The 25,688-nt window shown below is 44.3% G+C and overlaps 1 protein-coding gene and 1 long non-coding RNA gene across 12 annotated transcripts in view; one reads left to right on the top strand and one right to left on the bottom strand.

Moving 5' to 3' along the window:
- Positions 1 to 25,688, top strand: part of SLC5A1 (solute carrier family 5 member 1) — a 50,799-nt gene that overhangs the window by 18,380 nt on the left and 6,731 nt on the right. For 5 of the 11 annotated variants that reach the window (XM_064392554.1, XM_064392551.1, XM_064392555.1 and 2 more), the window contains 11 exons: positions 4,190 to 4,301; positions 4,383 to 4,540; positions 5,561 to 5,690; positions 9,417 to 9,488; positions 16,652 to 16,756; positions 18,762 to 18,821; positions 19,168 to 19,272; positions 23,586 to 23,691; positions 23,907 to 23,987; positions 24,323 to 24,543; positions 25,453 to 25,588. In XM_064392554.1, the coding sequence (XP_064248624.1) occupies positions 9,420 to 9,488; positions 16,652 to 16,756; positions 18,762 to 18,821; positions 19,168 to 19,272; positions 23,586 to 23,691; positions 23,907 to 23,987; positions 24,323 to 24,543; positions 25,453 to 25,588 (883 nt within the window). In that variant the 5' untranslated portion in view covers positions 4,190 to 4,301; positions 4,383 to 4,540; positions 5,561 to 5,690; positions 9,417 to 9,419. Of the gene's footprint in view, positions 1 to 1,581; positions 1,727 to 2,174; positions 4,302 to 4,382; positions 4,541 to 5,560; positions 5,691 to 6,907; positions 7,266 to 9,416; positions 9,489 to 16,651; positions 16,757 to 18,761; positions 18,822 to 19,167; positions 19,273 to 23,585; positions 23,692 to 23,906; positions 23,988 to 24,322; positions 24,544 to 25,452; positions 25,589 to 25,688 lie in introns of those variants that run through there. The other 6 variants (XM_064392553.1, XM_064392556.1, XM_064392559.1 and 3 more) reach the window with 4 other exon arrangements.
- LOC135282625 (uncharacterized) lies at positions 6,849 to 9,839 on the bottom strand. Its single transcript, XR_010348697.1, has 2 exons — positions 8,801 to 9,839; positions 6,849 to 6,979 (listed from the first exon to the last, which is right to left on the bottom strand). It is a non-coding gene; the product is annotated as an uncharacterized LOC135282625 (long non-coding RNA).

The following is a 25,688-nucleotide window of genomic DNA, read 5'->3' as shown; positions in this document are numbered from 1 at the left end:
CCAGTGGGATGTATTCCCTCTGCATGTGAAATGTCTGGGTGGTGCTGGAAGCTGCATTCTTGCCTGGGGTGACTTCAGTCCTCCCCCTGATGTGCACAGGTCAGTCTTACAGTCCTCAGCGCAGTTTTCAGTAAGCTGATGATGTGAAACTTCTTAACTGATGCTAAAAGATGTGTTCCAAATTTTACACACCCTTCTTAAACATAGTGTTCTACACAGTGCAACAGCATCTGAATCACCCCGGCTCCACACCTGCAGGGTTGTGAAAGTGCAGGGCTTTTCAAAGCTCTCCACCTGCTCCCTCTGTGACAGAGAACCTGTCATCAGTGCTAATCTTCCTGCCCAGCTGCCAGCCTGCTCACACCCCCAGCCTGAGCCTTGGGCCAGGCTGCCAAAAGCTCCATCCCATGATCCTTGTTTCTGATACATCCACATGGATTTTGTGTGCTCTGCTAGTGTGTGTGGGAAAAGCATAGGAATTATTGCTGTAGGGACAAGAAACAGAACAAGTGCAGCTGCTGAACAAGCTGGATGTTATCATGACCTGTTCTGTGGATCCATCACAGGTCCTGCTGGGTCCTGAGCTTCCTGGCAGCTAAACAGGCTGCCAGAGCTACCCAAGCCCACAGGAGCTTTTCCTTTCAGCAGTATTATTTGAAAAATAGATGAACTTGTTATGTTCTGCTGCTAAAACTGTTCTTTATTAGGGTCTTACTGATTTCCCACTCCTAATTGCTAATAGTATCCTCCTCTGGCTTTAAAGAAGTGAACTGTAGATGTGGAGTCCCCATAAAACCAAGATGACTTTTATGGGGGCATTTTTGGAGGGGGTGGTAAGCAAGGGAAAAGGGAAACCATTCCAGAGATTTCTCTCTATTCCTTTAGCACTGGTATAATTATCTTATATGTGGATGTGTCATTGTTTCCATTTAACACTGTTGAGCTGAATAATTTGGTGTATGATAGTAAATGTTGTTCTAGGCTCTAGCTATAGATTGTGCCATGGTTTGGATGGATGAAAAATATTGCTGTAATCACTGGTTTGGGTACAAATGATAATTTTGTATCAAATCTTGGAGCAAGAGCCTGGCACCAGGAAAGAAAAAAGGATACAATGCTGAATTTTTAGTTGCTTTATGGTCATCCTGGGATGGCAGGAATGCGCAGAACTACTCCGGGAGGTGAAGAACGTTTCTCATGGTGGAAGAGCACCCCTAACTGAGTTCCCTGTCACCCCTGTATTCCCTGGGCTCTGCAGGGGTTTGGGGAATACCGGCTCATCCAGTCAGTCGGGCTTCCTGCAGATAACAGGAAAGATACGGCGTTTGAAGCCAGCCTATTCCTAAATATTCCCCTGCTTGTGCCTGAGCGCTGCATTCTTAGGCGTAATCTGCCTAACACAGGAACAAAGGAGCAGGTGGCTCTGACTTTGGGAATGCTGATGGTCCTCGCTCTGCCTCTGCTTTGAGCAGGGCTGGGGATGAGCCGGTTTGGAACGTGAGGTTTGGAGCATCGGCCTGCGGCCGGCTGGGCCGGGCCCGCCGGGGAGCTGCCCGGCCTCGGCGGGGCCTGCCGGCGTGAGGGAGAGCTTCCTTCCAGTTAGATTTAATGGTCCGTGTGGCTGCCTCCTCGCAGCACGGGCTGAGGAAATAGGTCTTGCTGCACCTGTCAAGAGCAAGGAGGAATTGTCTGATGATCTGCTGTGGGTAAACACTCAGCTAAAGATGTAAGTGACCAGGCTGTGCCTCAGTCAGGATGCCAGAAACAGGCACAGCCAGCCTGGGCACCTCTCATGTGCCCCGGTGCTCTGGTACCCCTGCAGGAATCCTCGCCTAAATGACACTTGGGCTGACATGACATACACCTGATGGAGAAACCATTGGTATCTGAGGCCCATGGACCATAAAGCCTTTCAGAAATGTCCTGCTTTCTACCAAATGGCCTTTTATGTCTATCCAAAGACCGCATCACACTTGTTTTAAGGGAGATACCTCTGCAAAAATGTACCTGGTAATTTATCGATATTTTTGTTTTCAGATGTCAGGATATTTTTCACACTCTTCATTATTTCCATTTCTCTCCTTTCTTTTTCCAGCAGTAATCCATGCATAATCTGGTGGGGGTTTTTTTGTTTGTTTGGTTTGGTTTGTTTTGGTTTTTTTTTTTTAATTTATTTTTTTTATTTTTTATTTTTTTAGCTTTTCCTTCCCCCTAGTAGGGATTTGTTTACAGGCAAATTATTTGTTTTTATCCTGACCAGAGATTCTTTAAAGAATATTTCCCCAGGTTCTCTCCAACAATGTTTTCTGTTCTCTCTCATTTTCAAGAAGCTTCATATATATATATATATATACACACACACACACATATACACATATATATTATAATATTATTTTGTCCCCATTTGATTTCTCAACTAAACACTTTACAAACACTTTAAACTGAAGAGCCCCTGGGACCCTGTGCACCAAATTGGACATTAATATTAGCCTATGACATTAGTAGATTATGATCTTTCCCCCCCTTCACTTAGATTTCTTTAATCAAATTAAACTGTCAGAAACAATAAATAATAATATAATTGTGGCTGTTTATTGCTGCAAGGCAATCAAAACATACCCACAAAGGCTGAGGCTGTCTGTTGCTCAGGAGTAATTACATTGGGTTTGAGCAAATCAAGTAGGGCAACCAAGGCTTTCATTGGGTCTCCTGAAAAGTGGGGAATTATTTCAGTGGAAGGGGCACCAGCAGCTCAGCTCCTGTTCATTTCTCTCCTGTGTTTTATGCAGTTGAAATGCTGTTTTCCCTAAAGTGTTTCTGGAACATGAGTGTTAAAAGTACTTGTGAGAGTTGGAATGATGATTATGCAGCTCCTTTGCATAATTCCTTCTGTTATTTAGGTTTAGCAATAGTAAAAGTGGCACGCCAGCATGTATCCATCTCTGAAAAATGTTTTTCTGGACACATTATTTCAAGGGAAAGGGAAAATCCAAAAAAGGGTTAGCAAGACTCTAATATAAACAAAATACAATGGATTAGATAATGAGGATAAGGCATAATCTCCTGTGTAATTTAGTCTATTATTTATGAGTGTTTAGTCTATTATTTATGAGATAATAATACTAATACTTGTGTTTTAGTGAGAATGCTACTCAATTGAGAAGTTGCTTGTGGGGATTAATCTGCCCTGCTATCAGGTGGCTAAATCTGTGACAGCCTGCATTGGCTTTGGGCAGTGATTTTTAATCTGTTATTCAACTTTATTAGTCCCAGTGGACATTTCAAACCCATCTCTTGCCATGAGTCCTCCCCTATTAACCTCCTTAAATATAAGAATTAATAAAACACTAATAAACAAACAAAAAAAATTATTTGCTGTCTTGTCCTGTTTTGCAGGAAGAATACAGCCCTGAGATTGTTGTTTTTTGTAAGATTGGCAATACTGAGATACTGCAGGGCTGAGTGTACTTAACGATCACACACAGATAATTTAATCATTTGCTGAAGAAGTGAATGTATTTCCTTACTTCATTTCTGTTGCTCTATCTGCATGTAGACCTATTTTTCTGTCTTCTGATATTTCTCCTCTGTAGAGATACTAATCAGAAAATTAGTCTTGAAAGTGTTCATTTTTGTTATCTCTTTTGTCTCTTGATAAATACGTGGTTTTGTCCATGTTTCTTGAGCTGATCCTCTCAGTGAATAAGAATAGAATGACCTTGCTTTCTTTCTGATAACCTTTTAGGAAAACACCTGTTTTCCTGCTGATTTTTTTTTCTATCTACGTCACACCTACTGGACTTCAGATCTTTTTTCCTTTTAGTAATTCCTCTTCAACTGATTGCACATTTTAGTTTCCCACATGTTTGCCATCCTTCTGTGACTAATTTGTCAAATTAGAACCAGGTTCTGCTCACTTAATCAAGATTGCAGAAAGAGAAAAAGGACATTTGGCATCAAAAAAAGATGTTAAACAATTCTCTAACTGCCACCCTCCATTATCAGGAAAGCTGTGCTGAGAGCCTTTGAATTATACTTTGTCCATTGCAAGTAGGAACTCTTTCCCAAGTGCACACTGCATGACTAGGAAACCATCAAAGGAGGGTAGAGAATTTACTGACATAGTATATGGCCTGCTGCAAATAAAATAACTGCAAATTTTTGTCTGTGTTTGTCCTTCATTACTTAGGATACTGTGTAAGTTAGCATTTCTGAAGAGCATCCCCAAAGAAATCTCCTTGCTTTATCAAGAGATGTGGAGGAATGCCAGGGAAAAGATCAGAGGAGTTCCTCTGTGGGAGGTACTTTGCATGCTGATGCATCTTTCTCTTTGTTTGTAGTTTTATTTGTTTTACCATTGCTGTATCATTTGTCATCCTCAGGAGGAAGACTTTTACACCAAAGTTTGTAAGAGACTTGGCTAAGTGCCAGTACCTCTCACATTTTCTGTGCTACAGTTCTATTTTCTGAGGGCAGCACAGCAATTGCAGCTTCTACACAGTTCATGAGCTGCCCTGTGCCCCATCAGACACTTGTGCAGGTGAGCTGGGAATGCAGATCCATGCCATTTATCCCATTTGGTCTCCATCAGCAGCCTGGGGTGGGAATTTGAACCAGTTCCTCGCTGGTCTGTAGTTAATTGCCCTCTCCTCCAATCTCTGTTTTGTCTATCAGGTCTGGACAGACATATTCATGATAAGCTTAATGTCACCAGGCTCTATCCAGAGGGGAGCATTCATTACAGACATGGATCAGAAGCACTGTGTTATCTTACTTAAACTATTTGGTTTTCTCACTCCTGTTAAAATCTCTCTTACTTCGATAAATTGCCCTGGCTCACAGGCAGAGCTAGAGAAATATCCTCAGTATATCAAATTATCTGTCAATTTGTCTAGTATTGGAACCCTAAAACTGCTCAAAGAGACCCTTCAGGATGTTGGGAGACCCACAGAAGCACATTGCTAGCTGAGAGGGAGGAAAAGAAGTGACTGTTGTGTTCTGATGTGGTGTTCACTCATCACGTCAGCAGAGTCACTGCTGCTTATCTCTGAAAGCTTTAACACAAAGAAAGATTTAGCCTATTTCCAATCTGAAAACCTGCCTGACCTTTCAGTGCATGCCTTTTGTATGCACTGAATTTGAGCAGTGAATCATTGGGTACACCAACAACCTGCAGTGCTTCGGGGTTTCTCTTTGGGCTGCAGATATGAGGATGTGGAGATGAGATATTCAGAGCTGCCTCCCCTTCTGACAGTCTTGGAGGTGATGTTGGTTTCTGTTTACTTTCTGTTTGTGGCCTACAGAAATAAAAAAAATAATTAAATTTGCTTCCACTGTACATAAATATAGGAATTGTGTGATCACTATTTTTCAGATGTTGATTCTCCATTAGTGTTTCAAACCTTGGAATTTTGTTGGTGTGGCCACACTAGGAGCTGTGGACAGAGGCTGCAGTGCTGCTCAGCCTCTGAGCTCTCTTCTGCAGAGGCTGGGGTGAGAACACAAGGCACATTAGGGTAGATCAGTTCCTGACTAATGTTTTCTTTGCTTGCCTCTGTAGGCTGACACAGAAATGGGATTCATGAAAACCAAACTTTTTGTTAGGTGCAAGGACCTGGAGGAATATGCGTCAATCTCTGTAAAGTGCCATCTGCAGCCTATCTTAGGCAAACTGTTTCCTGATAATTAAGGTTAGTAAATAAGTCTTTTATTTTCCACTGAAATACACAGCAGGGAAGGTCAGAACTAATGGGAGTTTTGGATGCTCAGCAGCTTCCAGGGTTAATTTTTTCTCTGTTGGATTTAAAGCTAACATTTCACAGTCATGTAGGACAAACTGAAGAATGTGTTTGGGAGAGATGCCTAAACTATCAAAGGTGACACTGTTTTATAAGGGTGCTCAAACAATAGAGAGATTTTAAATTTCACTCTTTTAAGTAATCCCATTGTATGATAGGTTCTTTGCTGCTTTTTATTAGCCACAATTACCACAGGGTAGTTTACCCAGGAGAAAATCGTTGCCAATGAACAGAGTGCCAGCCCTCGATTCCATCTCCGAGGAAATAACACCTGCAAGATCAGCCAGGCCTGCTGTGCTTCCCACGTCCTTGACTGCTTGTTCTGTTCACTGTCACTTCAAGGTCACATTTTACACCCAAAAGGCTGTAAATGAATAATGATTCCGTAATATCAAGCTGGGAATGGGAGTCTCAGATATCCTCACAGCCCAGAAATGTGCCTGGCACCCGGATATATTGTTCTAAATAACCTTGATTTCTCTGACCCATTCTAGCTCAAACAGAGGATCATGGGCATTATTTGGGGAAGCTTCCTTACTCAGATCTGTGAGGATCTGTTTATAACCCGTGTGTGCCACATCTTTGTGACCACTTGCTTTGCTTAGCTTATTTCTGAAGTCAGAGGAGCAAATAAAGGGAGAGCAGACCCAAGCTCTGATGAACTTTGAACTTACTCAAATGTGAAGCTGATTAGCTACAATAGAGAGAGCCAACACCATGGTCTAAACAGCCTGAAATTCAGCCCAGTAAGCTCCTGGGTCCAGGTCTTGTGCTCACATGCATCTTTACCTGTACCCATGTGAGAGATGGAAGCAGATTCAAGTTTTCTCCTTCCCAGAAACACAGGACTGTTTCTCCATTGAGTAATGCTGCTGAGCTGAGAGATGACACAGAGGTTGTCCCAGATCCTGGACCCCTGGGTTTTCCCCAGGTGCCAGGTCACTCCTCACAGATAATTGCTTACCATCATCAACTAAAAGAAGTACATCTCCCATTACTAGATTTACAGGTACAACCACTTAAAAAAAAAAAAAAAGTATTCACCCACAGTGAGGTAAATATGCAGGTTTATTGCAGCCAAGCCACTCCTTTCTGTGTCATTCCTTCTCAGACATCTGCTCGTGGATGTTAAAGCCCCGAGCACCTTTGGCAGGGACACTGAACTGTGAAATCTGCAGCACCTGTAACAGAGGAGCAGTCTTTGGGAAAGAGTTGTCCAAGGAAAAGCAGCAGCTTCAACTTGTGTCCCATTGGAGACAAGTGAATCTGAAGTTATATATTATATAAGACGTAGGTGATGACAGCAGTTTATCATTAACCTGAACTCTGCAAGAAGCACATAAGGAGAGAAAGAAGAAGAAAGCCAGAGAAGCAGCCAGGATGGAATCCATCATAAGGATCAACAATGCTGCAGACATCTCTGTTATTGTTCTCTACTTTTTGGTAGTTCTGGCAGTGGGACTATGGGTATGTTGGGATTTTATTTTGTTTTACTTAATGAGCAGGTAGATAATAGAGGCTTGGCAGAATAACTTAGAGAATGTGTAATTTGATAAAGATTTTGATGCTTAATTGAAATAGTTAACAAGTGCATGGTGGGCAAAATGTGGGCACTTATTTCCATCAGAGGGGATGGTGACCGAGGGCGGCATCCTTTGGGTGGGTGGATGGAGCCAGCGGGGGAGGTGGAGCGATGGGCTTTGTGTGGGATGGAGAGATGCGATCGGTGATCAGCCGGGTCCTTCTCAGGAGCAGGCGGGACCCGAGGGTGGCATTCGGCCACGGAGCCCTGGGGCTGCAGGGAGGGTGGGTGTGTGAGGTGATGCCGTAGGGGACAGCGGGGAGGGGGAGCTGCAGGGCTGGGAGGGGAGGGGACCGAGTGCGGCCGGGGGGGACAGGTACGGCAGCGCTGCCAGCGCGGGGACGGGAACGGGACTGGGACGGGATAGGGACGGGACCGGCACAGGGACCGGGACCGGGATAGGGACAGGGACAGGGACAGGGACAGGGACAGGGACAGGGACGGGACAGGGACCGGGACAGGGACAGGGACAGGGACGGGACAGGGACGGGATAGACACCGGCACAGACACCGGCACAGGGACGGGACAGGGACAGGACAGGGACCGGGACAGAGACAGGGACCGGGACAGGGCCGGGACAGACACCGGGACAGACACCGGGACGGCAGGGCCGCCTGTGCCGAGCTGCGGGGCCGGCGGAGGGCAGCGTGGCCGGGGCTGTGCGGCGGCTCCAGGGCGCGGGGCTCGGAGCGGAGCAGCCCCGCGGTGCCTCCAGCGCTGCCAGCGAGCCCCGGGAAACAAAGCCCCGGCGGCCAGGGGACACGAGCAGCGCTGGGACCCCAGAGCTGAAGCGTTTGAGAGGATGGGCCGATGCTCTGAGCTACCGGCACTGAATTGGGGTTTCCCTGGGGCAAGCCCTCCCGGTCACCTGAACACCTGACCAGCAACGAGCAGAGAGGAGGGGTTGCCCTTCAGGAATCCTCTGCTTTCCAGGAGCATCCCAGCAACATTTCACAGTGCACAAAAGTTAGCTGCAGAACAAATGTCCCTTTCTAACAACCCGGCAATATTCTGAGTGGCACCAACAATTTATGGTTTGCACAAACTGGACACAACTTTTTCTTTGCCTCTTCAGCACAGGAACAGAGGCCAAAAACATAGCTAAAAACCTGAAGCCTCAGTCCACCAGAACACCTTGTCTGGCAGGAGGGAGCTGGGTCTTAGCGTGAGAGTCTGGCTGTTGCTGTAGTTGAACTTCATGTTAAACATCTCTGACAATGAGGGGCTGATCTCTGGCTTCTCCAGCCGTTGTGTGCTCAGTTAATTCCTTGAGCCTTTTCTTTCCAGCCATTTGTACTGGACAAATACTTACTCAGTTGCTGTGTGCAGTTAAATGTAAATCCATCATATTTACTTCCTTTCTTCTGCATCGGAAAAAAATACATGGATATTTTTCCCAGGTCTTCTCTCTCTATTTACCTGTTCAAAGTCCATCAGAGATGACAATGGAAATCCAGTAAATAATGGCTCAAGGTCATTAAAAAAATTAGAGGAAACTTTCCTCTAAAGCCCATCCCTTGACAGACAATATGAGTTGGTAAAAAGGAAATTTTAGCTGGCTTCTTCTTTTGGAACTTCAGAGGGAATCAGGCACAATGTTGATATCACAAGAAAACAGATACCTGTAGGGGCAGGATTGTATTGAGTAAAAAAGCTGCATATTTTCTGTAAATAAACTTGCACCCTATAGTCTATTTTGATGCCTGAAAGCAAAGGCTTTTCACCTCAATGAAAAATTCATGTGAGCTTTTACTTGAGTGATATTTTTTTCTTGGTTAAATTTAATTTTGTGTTTCACACTATAATGAAAGGTGCAGAAATGAAACTTGAATGGCTAATGCAGACCTAGATAAAATAATCATTGTTCCATTGTATTATTTTCTTCATCATAAGGTTGTTCTTCTCTGTTTTTTCCATTTTATCCTGCCTGTGTGTTTTTTAATCCCTTCATTCTAGCTGTTTGTTCTCAGCCTGTGTATAGCTTGCCTGGTACACTTGAAATTTGATGAAAACTTTCTTTTTTCCTTTTTTGCAGGCCATGTACTCCACCAACCGAGGCACAGTGGGGGGGTTTTTCCTGGCTGGACGCAGCATGGTGTGGTGGCCGGTGAGTGCTGTGTGTGTGTGTGAACACAGGATGGGCATCTGCACCCCGGCACTGCCCAGTCTGACTACCCAGAGCTCTGTGACACTGCTGAGGCCGTGATGGCTTTGTGGTGTGGCTGCAAATCCAGCTCTTTCTCCAGCTGTGGTGTCACAGGGCAGACTGCACAAACAAAGCCACGGGATGGGCAGGGAAAGTGTTGGGGAAAGTTGTCTGAGCTGTCTTGATTATGTGATCAACTTGTTTGAATATAAATGCAGTGGTAATGTCAGTACAGACAAACCCAGTGCTTTGCCTCTCATCCCACTTTAAAACTTTTCAGCATTTGGACTCTGTTCTTTTCATTGCACTCAAAGAAGCTGGCTCATTTTAAGGTTATCACAGACAGGAATTAATTTACTGAAATTTTCCCCTTTATTGCTCTGTTGTTTCTACTTTTGGTAACAAATTCTGGTCTGCACAAGGAGAAAAATCCTGGAAATTGGTAAAATATATTTTAAATGTATTTAAAGATTAGCTGTGCCTTACCTTGATTGTCTTCTGTGGATCTCTATTATCTTCTAAGGTAGAGAATGGGAGTCAAAGCTACAAAGTGGTTTTAGCCATCCATTCCATCAGGCCATTTGGGAGAAATGATGTTAGAAACAATTACCTATTTCTTCCTGAACATACAGTCTCTTTAAGATGAAAAGCAGACAACCTGCATTTTCTGTATTACTGGAATACAGGAAATGGAATCGTGTTTTACATGATTCTGTTTGTTTGAATGGAATTCTTCAACACTTCTGATCTTGCATTCAGTCTCAGAAAATGTTTCTGCACTTCATTAAGGTTTGGGAGTCAAGAATCCACACACATTGATTCAGTTACATGACCAGAAGAGTGAGAGTAAATATTGGTTCCCTAAAGATTTAGGATTTTTTTGAAGTAGGCTGCAGAAATACCTACACACCCTTCAGTCCTGTGCTTCAGGGAGCTGCTCTCTGCCTTTAGGAGGTATTGGGACAGCCTCTTTAAGGACATGAAAGGATCAAAGGCCAATGGCAGTAAAAGGTTTCTTCATCTGATCTGATAGATCTAAGAAAATTCAGGTTCCTTTGGAAGATTGAGGAAAGAGAAAGCTTCCAAGTTATTCTAAGATAAAACCCATTATTCTGGGAGAGGAGAAGAAAATCTAACAGATTACTCTTAACTGTCACTTTAATCAGGGGGCTGGTTTTAACCTTGTGCAGTTCTGTGCCTGCCAAGGGGATATGAATATCCTTTGTAAATGGAGAGGGAGGCAGCAAGGCAGCCAAGACTCACCATGGGAAAGTTCTGTCTTGCTCCAGTGGCACTGAGAGCTCCTCATGATCCCCCTGAGACTTGGGGGAGAGGATCTGACACCGAGTCCTCTGCCAGCACAAACCCAACAGACCCAGCAAGCTCCCCTCCTGCAGTGGGGAGCCAGCAGGGATCCCCCCACAGCTCCTGCCAGGATCCCCTCTGTCCTTCCCAGACTCTGAGCTCAGTGTGGACAAAGTGCTTGTCCTCAGTGCAGTCCTAGATCTCCTCTTCAGTCCTTCCCTTTGGAATGCCAGCAGTTGCTTCCCATGCCATAAAAATGAACCCTTCTTGCTATTCCTCATATCACTCAAAATAAACAAAGAGCAAGCACTCCAAAACCACAAACTAAATACCATGTCAGCAGCACCACCCTGGAAAGTTTGCCTTGGATAGGAAGAGATTCCAAAACACCAATTCTCACAGCTTAGCAGGTAAATGGGATGTCAATCACCCAGAGCAAACTGGGCTGAAACGATGAGGAAACCAATGAAAGTATAGAAAGTTTAGTCAGAGATGTGATCTCAGCTCTGCAACTGCTAAAGCTGTGTGTGATGTTTTTTTTGTGCTTTGGCTGCTCTTTTGTGCCAAGTCAGGGCTAACCTGGGATGGTTCTGGATAGCCTCAGTGCATTTCCACAGAAAGGGTGGGGGCAGTTGTTTCGCAAGTGGACTCTTGTTTGTCAGATTTCTCCCCTGCCATTTCAGGATAATGACCCTTGTCATGTAATTGCTTTCTGGAACAGAACAAAATGAAGAAAAAAATCCTTCCACAAACTTGGTATAAAGTTAAATCCCCTCAATTGTGTTTTTCAGTTGTTGCCTGTATTCTGTGCTCTGCAGGGCTTTTCTGACCCTGGAGGGAAGCAGCTCATTAGCAGTGTGTAAGGATGTCTTAATGACAAACTGGGGAAGGGATTCTCTTCACTTAAACCATCTCATATCTGTGGCTGGGTAGACTAGAGGAGACCCTGGTGATGAAAAGCTAGAGATTATTCCTACTTTTAGTATGGATTTTGAATGTCAGTCACTGGCAAACTGTGATTGTGATTTGATTTCTCAATGTATAAAGTAGGACCAAGACACATCTTGGGCCAAATCTGTCCTTGCTCAGCATTTTGCAGAACCAAGCCCACAGATAGTTTTCTGGCTGAGGTGAGAGTTCACTTCCCTGAAATCACTGGCCTTGTGCAGTGGCTGAGCCATCTCAGTAGTTCCATGGTTAATTGGGATAAAGGTATATAAGAACATTCTCCCAGATTACCCGAAACTGAAATCTGTTGTTGGTTAGTCATAACCTAAGAAATGCTTACGAAATGCTGTGCCCTAAACTGACAGGAACCGATAGAAACTGGTCTTGGTCTCTTGGGCTTTGAGGGAAATATCTTTAAATCCTCATAGTCAGCTCTGCTTTTTCCAAAAAGACAGAGAGGAGTTCAAGGCAATGACAGCTCTGTAGCAATGGGCCTTGCCAGCTCAGCTTCCTTTGCCAGATGAAGGAGTTGGGTTCAGCCAAATGCTCCCTGCCATTGTAGGACATGAAGTGTCTGTTCCTGCAGAGCAGTCAGCTTTGGTAGCAGCCACTCTCACAGGATTAACAGCCCTTCATGCACAATTAAAAACCTCAAACTTTTGAAGATTTCCTGCTTTTGGATTTTCTTCTTCAGGTTCTGCAGTTTTGCAGACAGATCTGCCTGCACAAAATTATGGGTTACCTTCTACACCTCAGCTCCTGAGGCATGAGTGGTAATAGGACAAGGAGTATCTGCTGGGCATGTGAAGGCCAGCTCTGTTAGGAAGATTCACTGAACAGCAGTGCAGGGTCAAGGGCACTCCAAAGAGAAATGTAACTCAGCTTGTTTCTGGTCATGTACATCTAGATCTTTGTGAGACAGATAAGAATTAGGGGAACAACCCAATGGATTCTTGCTTCAGCTGTGCACAGCTAATCTTTGTGGCCATCAGAACTGACCACTGGCATGATTTCTCTGATCTTTGCAACCAGTTAAGTTTCACATAGTCTCAGGATTTTGTCCACTTTCTGAATCTGACACTGCTATGAGGAACCAGGAACAACAATTCTGCTGTGAATAAGATTTGCATTTCCTTTTCTTAGGTAAAGTAAAATGAAAAATTACCTTGTCAAGTTCCATGCAAAAAAAAAAAAAAGTGTTAAATCAATAGTTTTCAGGGTAAAAAGAAGAATGAAGTAATCAAAGCTAAGCTCTGATAGAAAAACAAAAGTTCAGTGAAATGGATTTCTACAGAATCTGTGAGACTTTCCAGCTGGCTGGGAGGTGTTTCTGTCTCAGAGTACAAAGTGGGGAGGTGTCAGATCCTCCTGAGCCTGAGCTGTTCCAGGTTTGTTGGAGCACAGACATTTTGATGATTATTGTCCATCCATCCCTCCTGCTTAGTACACAGGGAATTGTAAAGATGTGGTTTAATTGGGTAATAATGCAATTCATAGAATTTTCAGATTAATTGGGAAAGAAGAATAAAACCCCACACTTCCTTCTTTGGGTCTCAGAGCCCTGGAAGTGTGGCAGTAATATTGCATTGTACTGATTTTTCCACAGTGACTGAGGGTGATCCCAAAAACTCAGGTAGGAGAAGTAATGCCTTTGCATCAGAGTAAAGTCACACGTTGCAGGGCAGAGCTGTTAAAGAAAAGCATGAACAGCCTCAAGGAGTAGGAATGAGAAATGTGTCAGGGAAGAGGGATTTGAGAAGCAGCTTCTGCAGGGGTGATACCTCAGGGATGGCTCAGGAGCCTGCGGGGTGAGAGGAGCCCCTGCTGCTCTAAGATCAGTGGGGAGAGGTTTGGTACTGAGCTAATGCCTCCAGGAGGGTGGCAGGGGCCAGGGGGATGTGCTGGCAGGGAGAGGAGCCACAGGCTGTGCATTCTGCACACTGCAGAGTGCATCCATCCAGCTGGGAATGGCCAGGGCCAGGATGTCACTGCATCCTCCACCTAATGAGAGGAGCAAGGTGAAAGAGTTAATGAGTAACAGGAAAAAACACAGTGATCATCATCTGTTTCAGGGTGGTGGTACTTCTGCTGAACAGAGTGCTCTTGTTAAGGCCTGACCTCTTAAAATATATTAAAAGAGTTAATGTTCCACGTTTGCCTCAGGTTAGTTCAGGTTTTTCATCCTCTTTCCCTCTCAGCAGCTTTTGTCCCTTTCAACCAACTTTCTTCTTCACCTTGCCTCCTAGATCTGTCTTTAAAGTCAGTTCACTCACACATTCACTGAGAACAGTTAACACTTCCAGAAGATTGTTTCCCTCTGCCATTCCCAGTTTCAGATTTTAAGATGTTCAGCAGCATCTACCAAGGGCAAAACAGGAATTCCAGTAATCAGCCTTCCAGTACAAAAATCCCACAGCAGTAAGTTCTTCAGCAAGGCAGCTCGGGCCCAGAGCCCATCTGCCTTCTTTCCTCATCCTTAAAATATGGCAAATAGGAAATTTCTCTTTCCCCCCTGGCATCAGCAACCAATGGGGTGTGAGGGTATTTGCTCAGCACTCTTCTTGCTGTGACCATGCTGCAGATTTAAGAGTAATCTGCATTTTCCTGGCTATGAAGCCATGGTGTCCCTTCCCAGGTGTATGACATAACTGAAACCTATTTTTAAATTGCATCCATTATTAGTATATGTTGATCTTAAAGTTCTGCTGCACTGGATGTTCCCTAATTCAGAGAAAAAAATTTAGAATGTGAATTGGGATCTGCATTCACATTGTTTTGTCCTTGTGATGGTCCTGAATATGTTGTTAGTTTTGCATTAGTTTGGTTTGGTTTTGTATTTTTCTTTCAATACAATGCTATTTTAGATAAATTTGAGAACACAGCATCAGCAGCATTGCCTGCAGCATGTCCTGGGGTTTCAGGCACTGAGCCAAAGCCTGTGCCTGTCAGTTCTCAAAGTTCTTCTTTAGCTGCTTTTGTTACTTGGATCTGCCTTTAAGCTTTTGAACCAGGGGAGGGAACACATTAAATAAAATCAGAGATTAATGTGGTTAATATTTTCTGGTGATTGCATTTCTAGTAACCTAGATTTAAGTTTAATTATTTATCTCCAAGGAAAGCATTGGGCAACAGTGCTAATGCTTGGTAGAATGGCACTTGTTTCTTCACTGTCATTTCTGGAAAACTGTTGCTGTCACAAATTGGTTAGAAGAAACAGAGGTCTTTTGTTTGTTGTAAAACTTATCAGTCCTGTAGAAATGTCATATGACCAACTGGTTACAGTTCTGTAGGGCACAACTGGCTTTTAGGAATGGGTAAAAAAACCCCAAATCCAGAACCGAGTGAACTTAGAAACATAAATTTCCTGTCCCATAAATTAACAGTTTGTCTGCAGAAAAAGACTTGAAGAAATCAGGAGATCAAACTGAGGGAAGAGAATAACAGTAAACCTGGAAAAGAAAGAGTGGAACCCTCTGAATTTTATTTGTGTGTTGCAAATAAAAATAGGGGAGGATAATCTATTTGTTATCAGAGATCAGGATTGGGGGTGGAAGAGTGTGGTTGCTATTTCTGGCTATGTAGAATAAATCTGCTCTGCAGAGGTGGATTTCTAGGATGAAATCCTTCATCCTCCCAAAACTCAGGGGATCATCCCTGTGCCCCCAGACACATTGCTTGAATATTTGCTGCTATTCAAATCAGTTGGACCCAATGGTCCTTGTGAGTCCCTTCCAACTCAGGATATTCCATGAATCAAATGAGAGCATTGGAAGAGGTCAGCAGAAATTCCCTTGCCTGCTTTCTATGTGGTTTTCTTTTTATCCTGTTTATTGTTGTTCATGTTATTTTAGCTTTCAGAGAATGTAAGAAAAAAATAGAGAAGAATAAAAAAAAGTTCACTTCATTTTTTAATCTCAGAACTTTTCCAGCTTCCTTGTGCTCTGCCCACAATATTCAATCCAATCCAACCTCTTTTTTATGCCTGACTTCTCAGCCTGCATCCTTCAGTTCCTGATCCAGTAAATTATCACTGGGTATTTCTGCTGTCTTTAATGTGTTCATTTTGAGGAAATGGAGCTCATTCCTTTTCATCTTTTCTATTGTCTAAGACACTTGATTAAGAATTAGATCTTTGTGAATGGCTCCTGCCTGTCTGTGAACAAACAGGAACCTTTCATTTTTTTAAATCTTCCCTGCTCATCAATTCCCATGTTCTCCCTACTGTCATGTATGTACTCCATGCTGTTTGTATGAAAAGTGCAATATTTGGGGGTCTTAAAGATCCACCTCTTCTTAAATAAACTCCTTGATTTACCATTGCTCTTGGCTTCCAGAGGTGTTTTCTCAGCAGACATTCCTGCTATGCAGCTTTCAGGATTTAATTCAGTAATCAAATACCTTTTGGCTAAAAGTGACCCAAGTGCAGCTCTCACCACTGGCACATTTGGATGCACAGGCTGTGCAAGGTGGAACAGGGAGTGCAGGTTTGACAGCTGGGGATGCCCTGCTCACTTCCTCCTTGAGCAAGGAGAGCACAGTCTTCTTCCCTGCTTGCTGGACATCATCCCAATGTCAGTTTGGCAAGTTCTGCAAACATTTTAAAATCTATATTGGTGTAATATATTTTTTGACTTAACTGGAAGATATTTTGTTCAACATCCTATTCTCCCTCACTCTTGTAGGTGGGATGGCTGGAGGCTCTGGTTTCAGGGGAAACAAGTGGGAGTCCTGAAAGTTATCAAGGAAATTGCTTGTCAGTCCTTGTCATCACCACCACCACAGATAGGCACGAGTTCAATGTGCCAAATGAAGGGGATTCTTTAGCAATTCCCATGAACACAACAGCCAATTTTTGGTTTTTCTCTTTGCAGATTGGTGCTTCTCTGTTTGCCAGCAACATTGGCAGTGGGCACTTTGTGGGAATAGCAGGAACAGCAGCAGCTGGAGGAATTGCCATCGGAGGATATGAGTGGAATGTAAGTGGCATGTATGTCAGGGAAATGCTTATGACATCTGGATTATCTGCAGAGCTTAATCAAAATAACATTGCCCAGTAATTTAGGACTGTCAAAGTTTGTGCTTGGCAACACTTGTTTTCTGCACAGACCAGTAAGAGCCAATGTAATCTAGCATTTCTAAGCCACTGGAAAAGGTGACACTTTTCAGCTGAGGCTTTTTAGAGAGCATTTGAACCAAATAAGCTGGTGGATTTTCTTCTCTATGCCTGTATTTTATTCATTTTAAAGTATTTGTGAACAACATTTTCAGACTGCAGGATGCTAGGAAGAATTTATCAGGTAATCCATGGTAATTTTTGCAGCATTTTGCTATGTAGAAATTATTGAAGAGGCTTTGATTTCTTCACAGGCTGTGTGGAATTTTGAACATCCTTCACAAACACCTGCACTCCAAAAACCTTTTCTTCTTTACCTTCTCCTTCCTGTAATTATGCTCGTGTTTTGCTTATGGTTCCAGTACAGGGTAGAGATATCCGGTCCATTTAATTGATACATAAATGAGCTTCCCGGAGTAGCAGGGTCAGTGTAGACTCCCCTGAGCGAGTGCACTCCATTTCCTTGTGTTGTCAGGCTCTGAGGTGCGGCTGACAATGGCGTTGTTGTGCCTAATTCGCCCTCGGGGAGGGAATTAGCCATGACACAGAGGGCTGAACGAGCTCCACAGGTCGATACTTCCCTCGCATTTACTGCCGGGCAGCGAAAGAATCCTCCCAGCCTGGGGGGTTTGGCTTCTGTTCCTTAGCAAGTAAATGGTTTGATAGAAAGTACTGGTAATGATAGAAATGTTCAAGTACTGGTATGATAGAAATGCTTAAGGAAAAGGGACAAAGCTTAAAATGAACTGTACGAGATGTGCAGTTTCTGTCAGCTCCCTCATTTTGGTTATATCAGGCCTATGGCAGACCAGATTCTCCTTTTTCCAGCAGAACAGAGCAAATCAAACCAAAGCACAAATCTCTAGGGCCCATATCCTTCCTCAAACGTCTCTATCACTTTCTCTCCTGCGAGGTTCCTGCTGGAGCAGCATCAGTGCCCAGTGTTGGTTGGGAGCAGCAGTGATGTCCGGGGGTGTTTGAGCAGACACACTGCAGAGTTCATGGCTTACAGGGGCACAGTTAGCACACATAACAGAAGTGATGAAAGTAATGCCAAGTTTGACTGCTGTCATCCTTGTGTGTCCCTGTTCCATTCAAATTATTTTTATTTTGTATCAGAATAACAGCAGAAGCTGACCCAGTATTTCTTGTCCATCTTACAGTTTTGACCTAAGGGCAGAGCTTAAAAGATACACTTTAAAAGCCCTCTATGCCCTGTGGACAAAATGAATACAGAGTGCAGCTCTGAGGGCAGGAATTTGTTTTGTATTTGTTGATTCAAGTATGTACAACTCGATATTGGACAGCATTCCAACCATTTAAGTCAGAAAACTTGGTACTGCTGTACAGTGAGATCAGTAGTTCACAGAATACACATGGATACACAAAATGTATTATTAAATTGTAATATGAAAATACAAAATATTTTCCAAATTGCATGTGGTGCATCCTGTACAGGCTCTGAAATTGTTGTAAAGCATTCAACCATCCTGGGCTTGCTCTGAAGAGAGCTGGGATAGTCTGGTGCCACTGGTGCAGTTCACTGGTGGTGATTCAATACTACAGGGCAATCCTGTGAGGAGAAACAGCTGGTTTTGTAGAAAATACATCATCCTGTGTGCTTCTTTGGGACAGCTAGCATGAAACCCAGGCTGCATTATACCTGATGAAGTTTTTAGCCAAGATTCCATCCCCAAATTTTCAACTGTGACTCAAAGGACAGAGCAGAACCTCCTCCCCACACCCCTGCAGTGCCCAGGTTTTTGTGATTTCACTGGTCTCTAGCTGCTGTTGGCTCTGATAAATGGTTTTTGGGAGCAGTGTCTGGAGACAGGAGGCTAATTCAGCTGATCTTGTCTTGGCTGCAGGCTCTGATATTTGTGGTGGTTCTAGGATGGATCTTTGTACCCATCTACATCAAGGCTGGGGTAAGTCAAACCACGACATTGCACTTGTCTTTGCTGCTCATTTCTGCTCAGGGCTGGAGTACTGCAAACTCATTATGAATGGCACGAGATCCCAGTGTGCCAGAGCAGCACTTTGTTATGTCTGTGTACTTGAAAAATGAGGATTCTCTGTTCTAAGGCCTGAGCTGAGAAGTACTTGGTGCTCTCTCCTTGTTCTCCTTTGATTCCTGGAGCTGCTCTTCCTTGAAACTGCAATTACAGTCTCCTAATTCTGTGCTCCACTCTCACAGTACCTTAGTACCAAAAATCTTGCTGTAATTTGATTTGTACCTGTTCCCATTAGCTGAAACCTCCTCTGCCTCCCCAGGTGGTGACGATGCCCGAGTACCTGAGGAAGCGTTTTGGGGGCAAACGGATCCAGGTCTACCTGTCAGTGCTGTCCCTGATCATTTATGTTTTCACAAAGATCTCAGTAAGTGAAACTTCTACAGCAATTTCTTCCATCCTACACTGACCTGAAGAAAAGAAATGCCCTTTTACAATATTGCTCTCACAACTGGTCAGCCATTTCAGGTTTGGAGTTCTTGGCTGAATTAACAACTGTAAAAATATGATTTTGTGTTTTCTTTATTCTGTCCAGTGAGACTCTGCTGAAATCCAAGGTTTTTTCTTTCTGGCAGTGTCTCTTGCTGCTTGTTGTGCTTTGTCCTCTTTTTAAAGTTTTAGGGTTTACTTTTAGATTTGCTCTCTTCTAGAAAACATCAGAGTGGAGGGAAATTTGTATTGTATTATGGTCTGTTATCTTAGGGATCTATGAAACCCAGAGCAGGAATTTTTGTCCCTAAATTTCATATTTATGTTTTAGTATCCTCTGGTGAACATGCCATCAGCAATATAGATGAGGGAAAAGAGCAGGGGGAGTATGGATAAAAAAAGAATAACAAGAATTAGAAAATGCATGAGTGGGGAAATGGAAATGAGGGGAATTGTAACAGCTAAGGTGAAAGGAGGGAAGATGAGATCTTCTTTTAATGGGCAAGTGATTGGTGTAAACTTTAAGGTACTATGAAGTTAATGTTTATTAAGTAAATGGATGTGTTTCTGTGGATAGTAAAGGGAGCTGGTATTTTCCATATGTCTTGAAAGTACCAAGCTTCTAAGGAAGTCCACAGTTCAGGCATACTTCAGTCTGTTGTTTTGCAGAAGTTGTCATGGCAGATTAGTCTTTGCCCTCTGAATGGGAGCTGAGTGATAATAGTGCAATTTAAGCTAAAAGATTGGCCTTTTGCTCTCATTCTCACATTATAACTGATCCTTAGAGAGGTTATAAATTAAACAGGTTGGTAGCATGGGCTGGCCTCAGAGCTGGATTTCTGTATATTTCAAAAGGATTGGAGACTCTGCTGTAGTTGTGCTCAACTGTCAGAATCAGAACTCCTGGGTACAGCACAGAGTCCTGGACGTTCCAGCAGCAGAAAAACTCCTCCAGTCAGAGGCTCACAGCCCTTTTCAGCAGCACATGCTGGTAGTAAGCCTATCAAGGTGCTACACAGCTTCTGAATTTACTATCCAGATTGATTTCCAGCCTGTGTCGTGCCTGAGGCTCTCATTTTGGGATTTTTCACCATTTCAGTTGGAATGGCTTTTTTTCACGGAAAACAGGTTCTGCATTTAAGCTTCCAGTGTGGTCATGAAGATCAAACATCCTGTGCATAGTCAAGGGATCCACACAGCAGCAGCTTCCCTGGTCCCCCCTCTGCCACTGGCCCACCCCAGCTTCCCACCAGCCCCTTTATTCCAGGTGTTTGTGGGGAACTGCCACGGTGCTGTGCAGGGGAAAACAGGGTGTTCCATTTCCTCTAAGCATTTCTTTTGTTTCCCCCACTGCCCTGAGCAGCTCTGGCAGTGCCTGTGCCTGTACAGGTGAGATTCCTGCAGTGTACAGACAGGTCCCTGCATTGCTGCCTTGTGTAGTGCATTTGGATGGGCAGGATCTGCCCAGGACTGATTTATTTGCTCTGTCTGGTTCAGATTAGGCAGAGCAGGCAGTCCTTGGAGGTTTCAGGTGCTGTCAGAGGATCTCAGAGTGGGTTTTGCTGTGCCAAGCTGTGCAGCCCCATGTCCACACGGTGGCCAGAGCAGGGAGGGAAGGGCTGCAGGGAGAGGCACAAGCACAGGAGGGAGCACAGCCTCCCTCCCACAGACACGTTGGGAATCCAAACACATCCACGTGTTGAGAAGCCATTGTATTTTACTTCCCCCTTGGCAAGCACTCCCTTGTGATCACTGGGGCTCTCCGAGATTTGATAGAGAAGGATGGGCTGCTGCCCTGCCCTGGATGGGAGGTCACACCCACCAGCAATCCTCCTCTTATCCTTGCAGAAGACTGGCATCTCTTGCTTCTGGGGAGTTATTTCATGTGCTTCTTCCTTGCTGTGTTGAAATATTATGTAGTATACTTAATAACATAATTATAACAATGTTTTCTAGGCAGCAGTATCACATATCAGGCACTGTGACTCCTGCTGTGCTTTCTGGCACAGTGCCACCACCCTCAGGATCAGATTCCCTTCACACACCTCTGCAGTGTCCTCACCATTTCTCTTTCCTTGCACATTTTCTGTGGGTTTTGTTGATTTCTTACCTTGCTTTGTGGCTAATCAGCCACTTGACAGACAAGGGCATGCTGAAAGGAGCTCATCCTTGGGATCAGGACGTGTGATTTTTGAGCCCAAAGGATCTCTGTCATACAGGACCTCAGCTGTGCCTGCTCCCTAAGTGTGCAGCACATTGTGAGCAGTGCCCATAGCAGCTTGCAGAGGCTTTTTAGCCACTAGTGTTGATGGTGTTGGTCATTATGCCAAAGGAAATGGTCTGGGAAAAATAAAGTCTTGATGGATAGTAATAGACTAAGTTATGACAAGACAAAAAGGAATTAAGGTCTGAATGTTGTTGAAGAAACCAGGAATTGTAAACTGGATCTTCTGAATCTGTTGCAGCATTGTCTGTTCATTGTGCATAATTTCAGTAGGAAATCTACGGACACAGACTTCCCAGGGAAAGAGGAAGAGCAGAATAACCTTCTCCTAGGAGTGCACAGTGCAGGGGTTAGAGTGGGTGCCCCTGCTCTGGCACCCACAGCATACACCCAGCTGCACTTGTCTGCCCAGCTGTCCCTGTGTGATCCCTGCCTCTGCAGAGATAGCCTGTAGTGTACAGGAAAGAGTGACTCTAATTAGAGATTAGCTAAAGATTGTCTATAAAAGAGTATGAATGGAGAAACACGGAAATATTGGAAGGCAACAATCTTGCTGGGGAGAAGGAGCAGTGAAGCTGGAAGATAATTCAGCAATTTGAATTTCTCAACATACATTTCTCAGAATGTTCAATAATTAACTATACATTTCTTTGTGGGAATCATTTTAGGCCCATCACTATTTAATGATATGTAGGCTAAACTAAAGCCAAGAGCAATAAAAGAAATGTCTGGAACCTAGACTGATTAGTGGTGTGAAAAGATAGGAAACAAATTACCACAGAGAGATGGGGCAAAGGATATGGTCTGACAGCCACTGGGGCAAGAGCTGAAGGTCCTGGTTCCCAGTGCCAAAGGAAAGCCTCTGAGGAATGTGCTCCAGAGGCACTTTTGGGAGTGGGACCCTGCTGTGACTCACAGCAGTGGCTCTGTGCTGCAGCACAGTGGGGCTGCAGAGGCCCAGCCTCTTCCTGTTCCTCATTCTTCAGCAGGAGCCAGGGAGAGGTCCTGCCCTGCAGTCTCATTTCGGGAATGAAGATGGTTTTTCCCTCTGGCATCTGCCAGGCTGGGTGTGTGCCCTGCTCTCCCCGGGCAGCAGGGGCTGGGCTGTGAGCCCTGGAGCCCCCTCAGGGCTGGGGGAGAGGCTTGAGCCCGTGGGCAGAGCTCTGTGTCTCTGTTTCAGCTGGTGGCCCCCACGGGGCCTTGCTGGCAGCTGAGGATGGCAGAGCCCTCCCTGTGCAGAGCCCTCCATGGGTGTGGGGATGCAGAGCAGCCATCAGCTGCAGCTCAGGAGCAGCCTCTAATGAAAGCATAATTTACAGTAAGGCACCACAAGTGCACCAGGGCAGATTATTCTGATTGCAAACTTGTGTAAATAACACTGATGCCAATTATCTCTGAATCAGGAACTGAATTAATGGGATTAACATCCCAGTGTTACTCTGAAACCTGAACAATTCCTTCCTTACGCAAGAGCTAAAGGTTTCCTCTCTTAGCCAACCACTGTCAGTTCTTCTGACAGGAACTGAAGAATGGAAACCATGTAAGATGTTTGCCTTTAATGCAAATGCACCATTTGTCCTGAGCCAGCAGGACGAGCTACACCACACGTGAGCAGTAATGGGAAGGAGATTTGTGGGTGACACTGGAGGAAGAGAACTGTCCTGGAGGTGTCACACAGTCCAGCCCTGCACACAGCAGCAGATGGAACTCACACTCAGTTTAAGCAGTTTGTTTTGACTCTGTCTCTTAGTGCCTGAGTTCTGAGCAGTGAGGTAACTGTCTAGAGAAAACAACCCTGTAAAAAAGGCTTGGAAATTCTCTGAGAAGTGTTACACCTCTGGTACTAAGAACTCCACAGTTCTGAGGGGACACTGGCAGGTGCACAAAAATGGCTTCTATTTTCTTTTTTATTTCTGTGTGCAGTACTACAAGGGGCAGAGTTGTGTATTTCAGTGCCTTGATCATGGAACTATAATATGTCACCATGAACCTAAACATGGCTGAACCTACCATTTTGTCTTTTCCAGGCTGACATCTTCTCTGGAGCTGTGTTTATCCAGCTGGCCATAGGGCTGAATCTTTATTTGGCCATAATTATCCTCCTTTCCATTACTGCTCTTTACACCATCACAGGTGAGTTTGCAGAGGAGTCTGATAAATCAGAGATGTTGAGGGAGGCAGAAGAAAGAGAAATGGAGAAAAAGGGAGAAATAAAAAACTGAAAGGGGGGTTATTTATAGTGGGCCTTGAATGACAGAGGTGGGATAAAAGGGAAAAAAAGAAAAAAACATTTCCACTGAGACATTTGCCCAGGGCTAACTTATTTGTCCTGACTTCTCTGCCATCAGGTGGCCTTGCAGCTGTGATTTACACAGACACCCTACAAACATTCATCATGGTATTGGGATCCTTTATTCTCATGGGATTTGGTAAGTAAATCAGATTAATTAAACTGGAATATTCAGCCACAAATCTTGCAGTGGCTACAGGAATGAATCCTGCAGTGTGAAACTGTTACCTTAACCAGGAGGTTTCAGCTCCTGTATCTATTCATCAGGGAAGAAACCAGGCATGTTGCCAAAAGTCAGGCATCTTTAGTCACTGAGTCAGTGTCTCCCAAGCACAAGTGAATGTGTAAGGTAACAACAGCATCCCATGGCAGCATTTTTATGTCCACATTAAGGAGGCGTTTCTCCTCACGCTCTCAAGCTCTGAGATTTCAGTAATAAATCCTTTATTGCTACTTTTGTTTTCTGTGTTTCAGCATTTGCTGAGGTGGGAGGGTATGAGGCTTTCATGCGGAAGTACATGGAGGCCATTCCCTCCAACATCTCCTACGGGGGCACGGCGGTGGATCCCGCGTGCTACACCCCGCGCCAGGACGCCTTCCACATCTTCCGCGACCCCACCAGCGGGGACCTGCCCTGGCCAGGCCTGGTCTTTGGCCTCAGCATCCTTGCCATGTGGTACTGGTGCACTGATCAGGTAATGGGGGAGCCCAGCACCTTCCTAAAGCTCTGTGCTCCAGGGTGAGCCTCCCCTGCCGTGCAAAGCTGGGCCACAGAACTGGCTGTTATCTCAACACTGGTCAGTGGTTTTTCAGTTCCTGAAAGGCATCTCTCACATGTAAGACAATGGAATGGGTGTTCTTTCAAATCTTCCTGCACACCTCTGCCCAGCAGATACCACGTCTGCCTCCTTTCTCATTTTTTGTGTGGCATTGTGTGAACACAGAGAGGTTGTGTTGTGAACGCTTACTTAGGAAGCCATGGAACAAATGGCCCTTGTTAGACTGGGTATAGATACCATTCCCTTTTAAGTAAGACAAGTTTGTTTCCTGTATTTGCAGTTTTCATCTTTGCTTGCATAGTCTTGGGGGGATGTTCTTTATACGTTTGGTCTTTCAGCCTGGAGACTCTTCCCCAGTCATCCTTCCTTCTCTCTAAAACCTACTGTCCAGTTTCCTCAAGAGATAACACTGACATGGGTAAAGAAAAAGGTGCTCCTGCAACATGTGAATGTGTCTCTAACAAATGATCTCTCTGTATCCTGAATTGTGAGAAAGACAATCTTCATGATTTCTCAACAAATTAACAAAATCCCAGTGTAACTGTATTACTGCTCAGTTAAATATTCTATTCCTTTTTGGCTTTTTAGTCTGTCTGCTTTAAAAACTTATTGAGAGAGAAATCTTACCTCTCAAACACACACTGGATAAGTAATATTTAGCTATTTCAAACATATTCTTTGATTTTCATATGGATTTCACTTTTCCTAGTGGCAGAAATGCTAAATAGGCTCTTTTGCTACCACAGAAGTTAAGAAGTACCCTGTATGAGGAACATGGCATGGTGTGATCATGGAAATGTTATAGGTGCCCTGTGTCATTGACAGGTTATTGTCCAAAGATGTCTGTCTGGCAAGAACATGTCCCATGTGAAGGCTGGCTGTATCATGTGTGGGTACCTCAAGCTCTTGCCCATGTTTATCATAGTGATGCCTGGAATGATCAGCCGGATTTTGTACACAGGTATGGTACAGATACAGAAATGCAAAGTTCTTGCTGCCTGCCTTCCATTGCCAGTCTCTCTGTCCCTTCCAAAGTACCTGTTAGATTGTCATCTTCTCAT

The sequence above is a fragment of the Passer domesticus genome, chromosome 17 (genome assembly GCF_036417665.1).
Source record: "Passer domesticus isolate bPasDom1 chromosome 17, bPasDom1.hap1, whole genome shotgun sequence".
In the NCBI taxonomy this organism is placed as follows: Eukaryota; Metazoa; Chordata; class Aves; order Passeriformes; family Passeridae; genus Passer; species Passer domesticus.
This window is presented reverse-complemented; position numbering and strand designations above follow the sequence as displayed.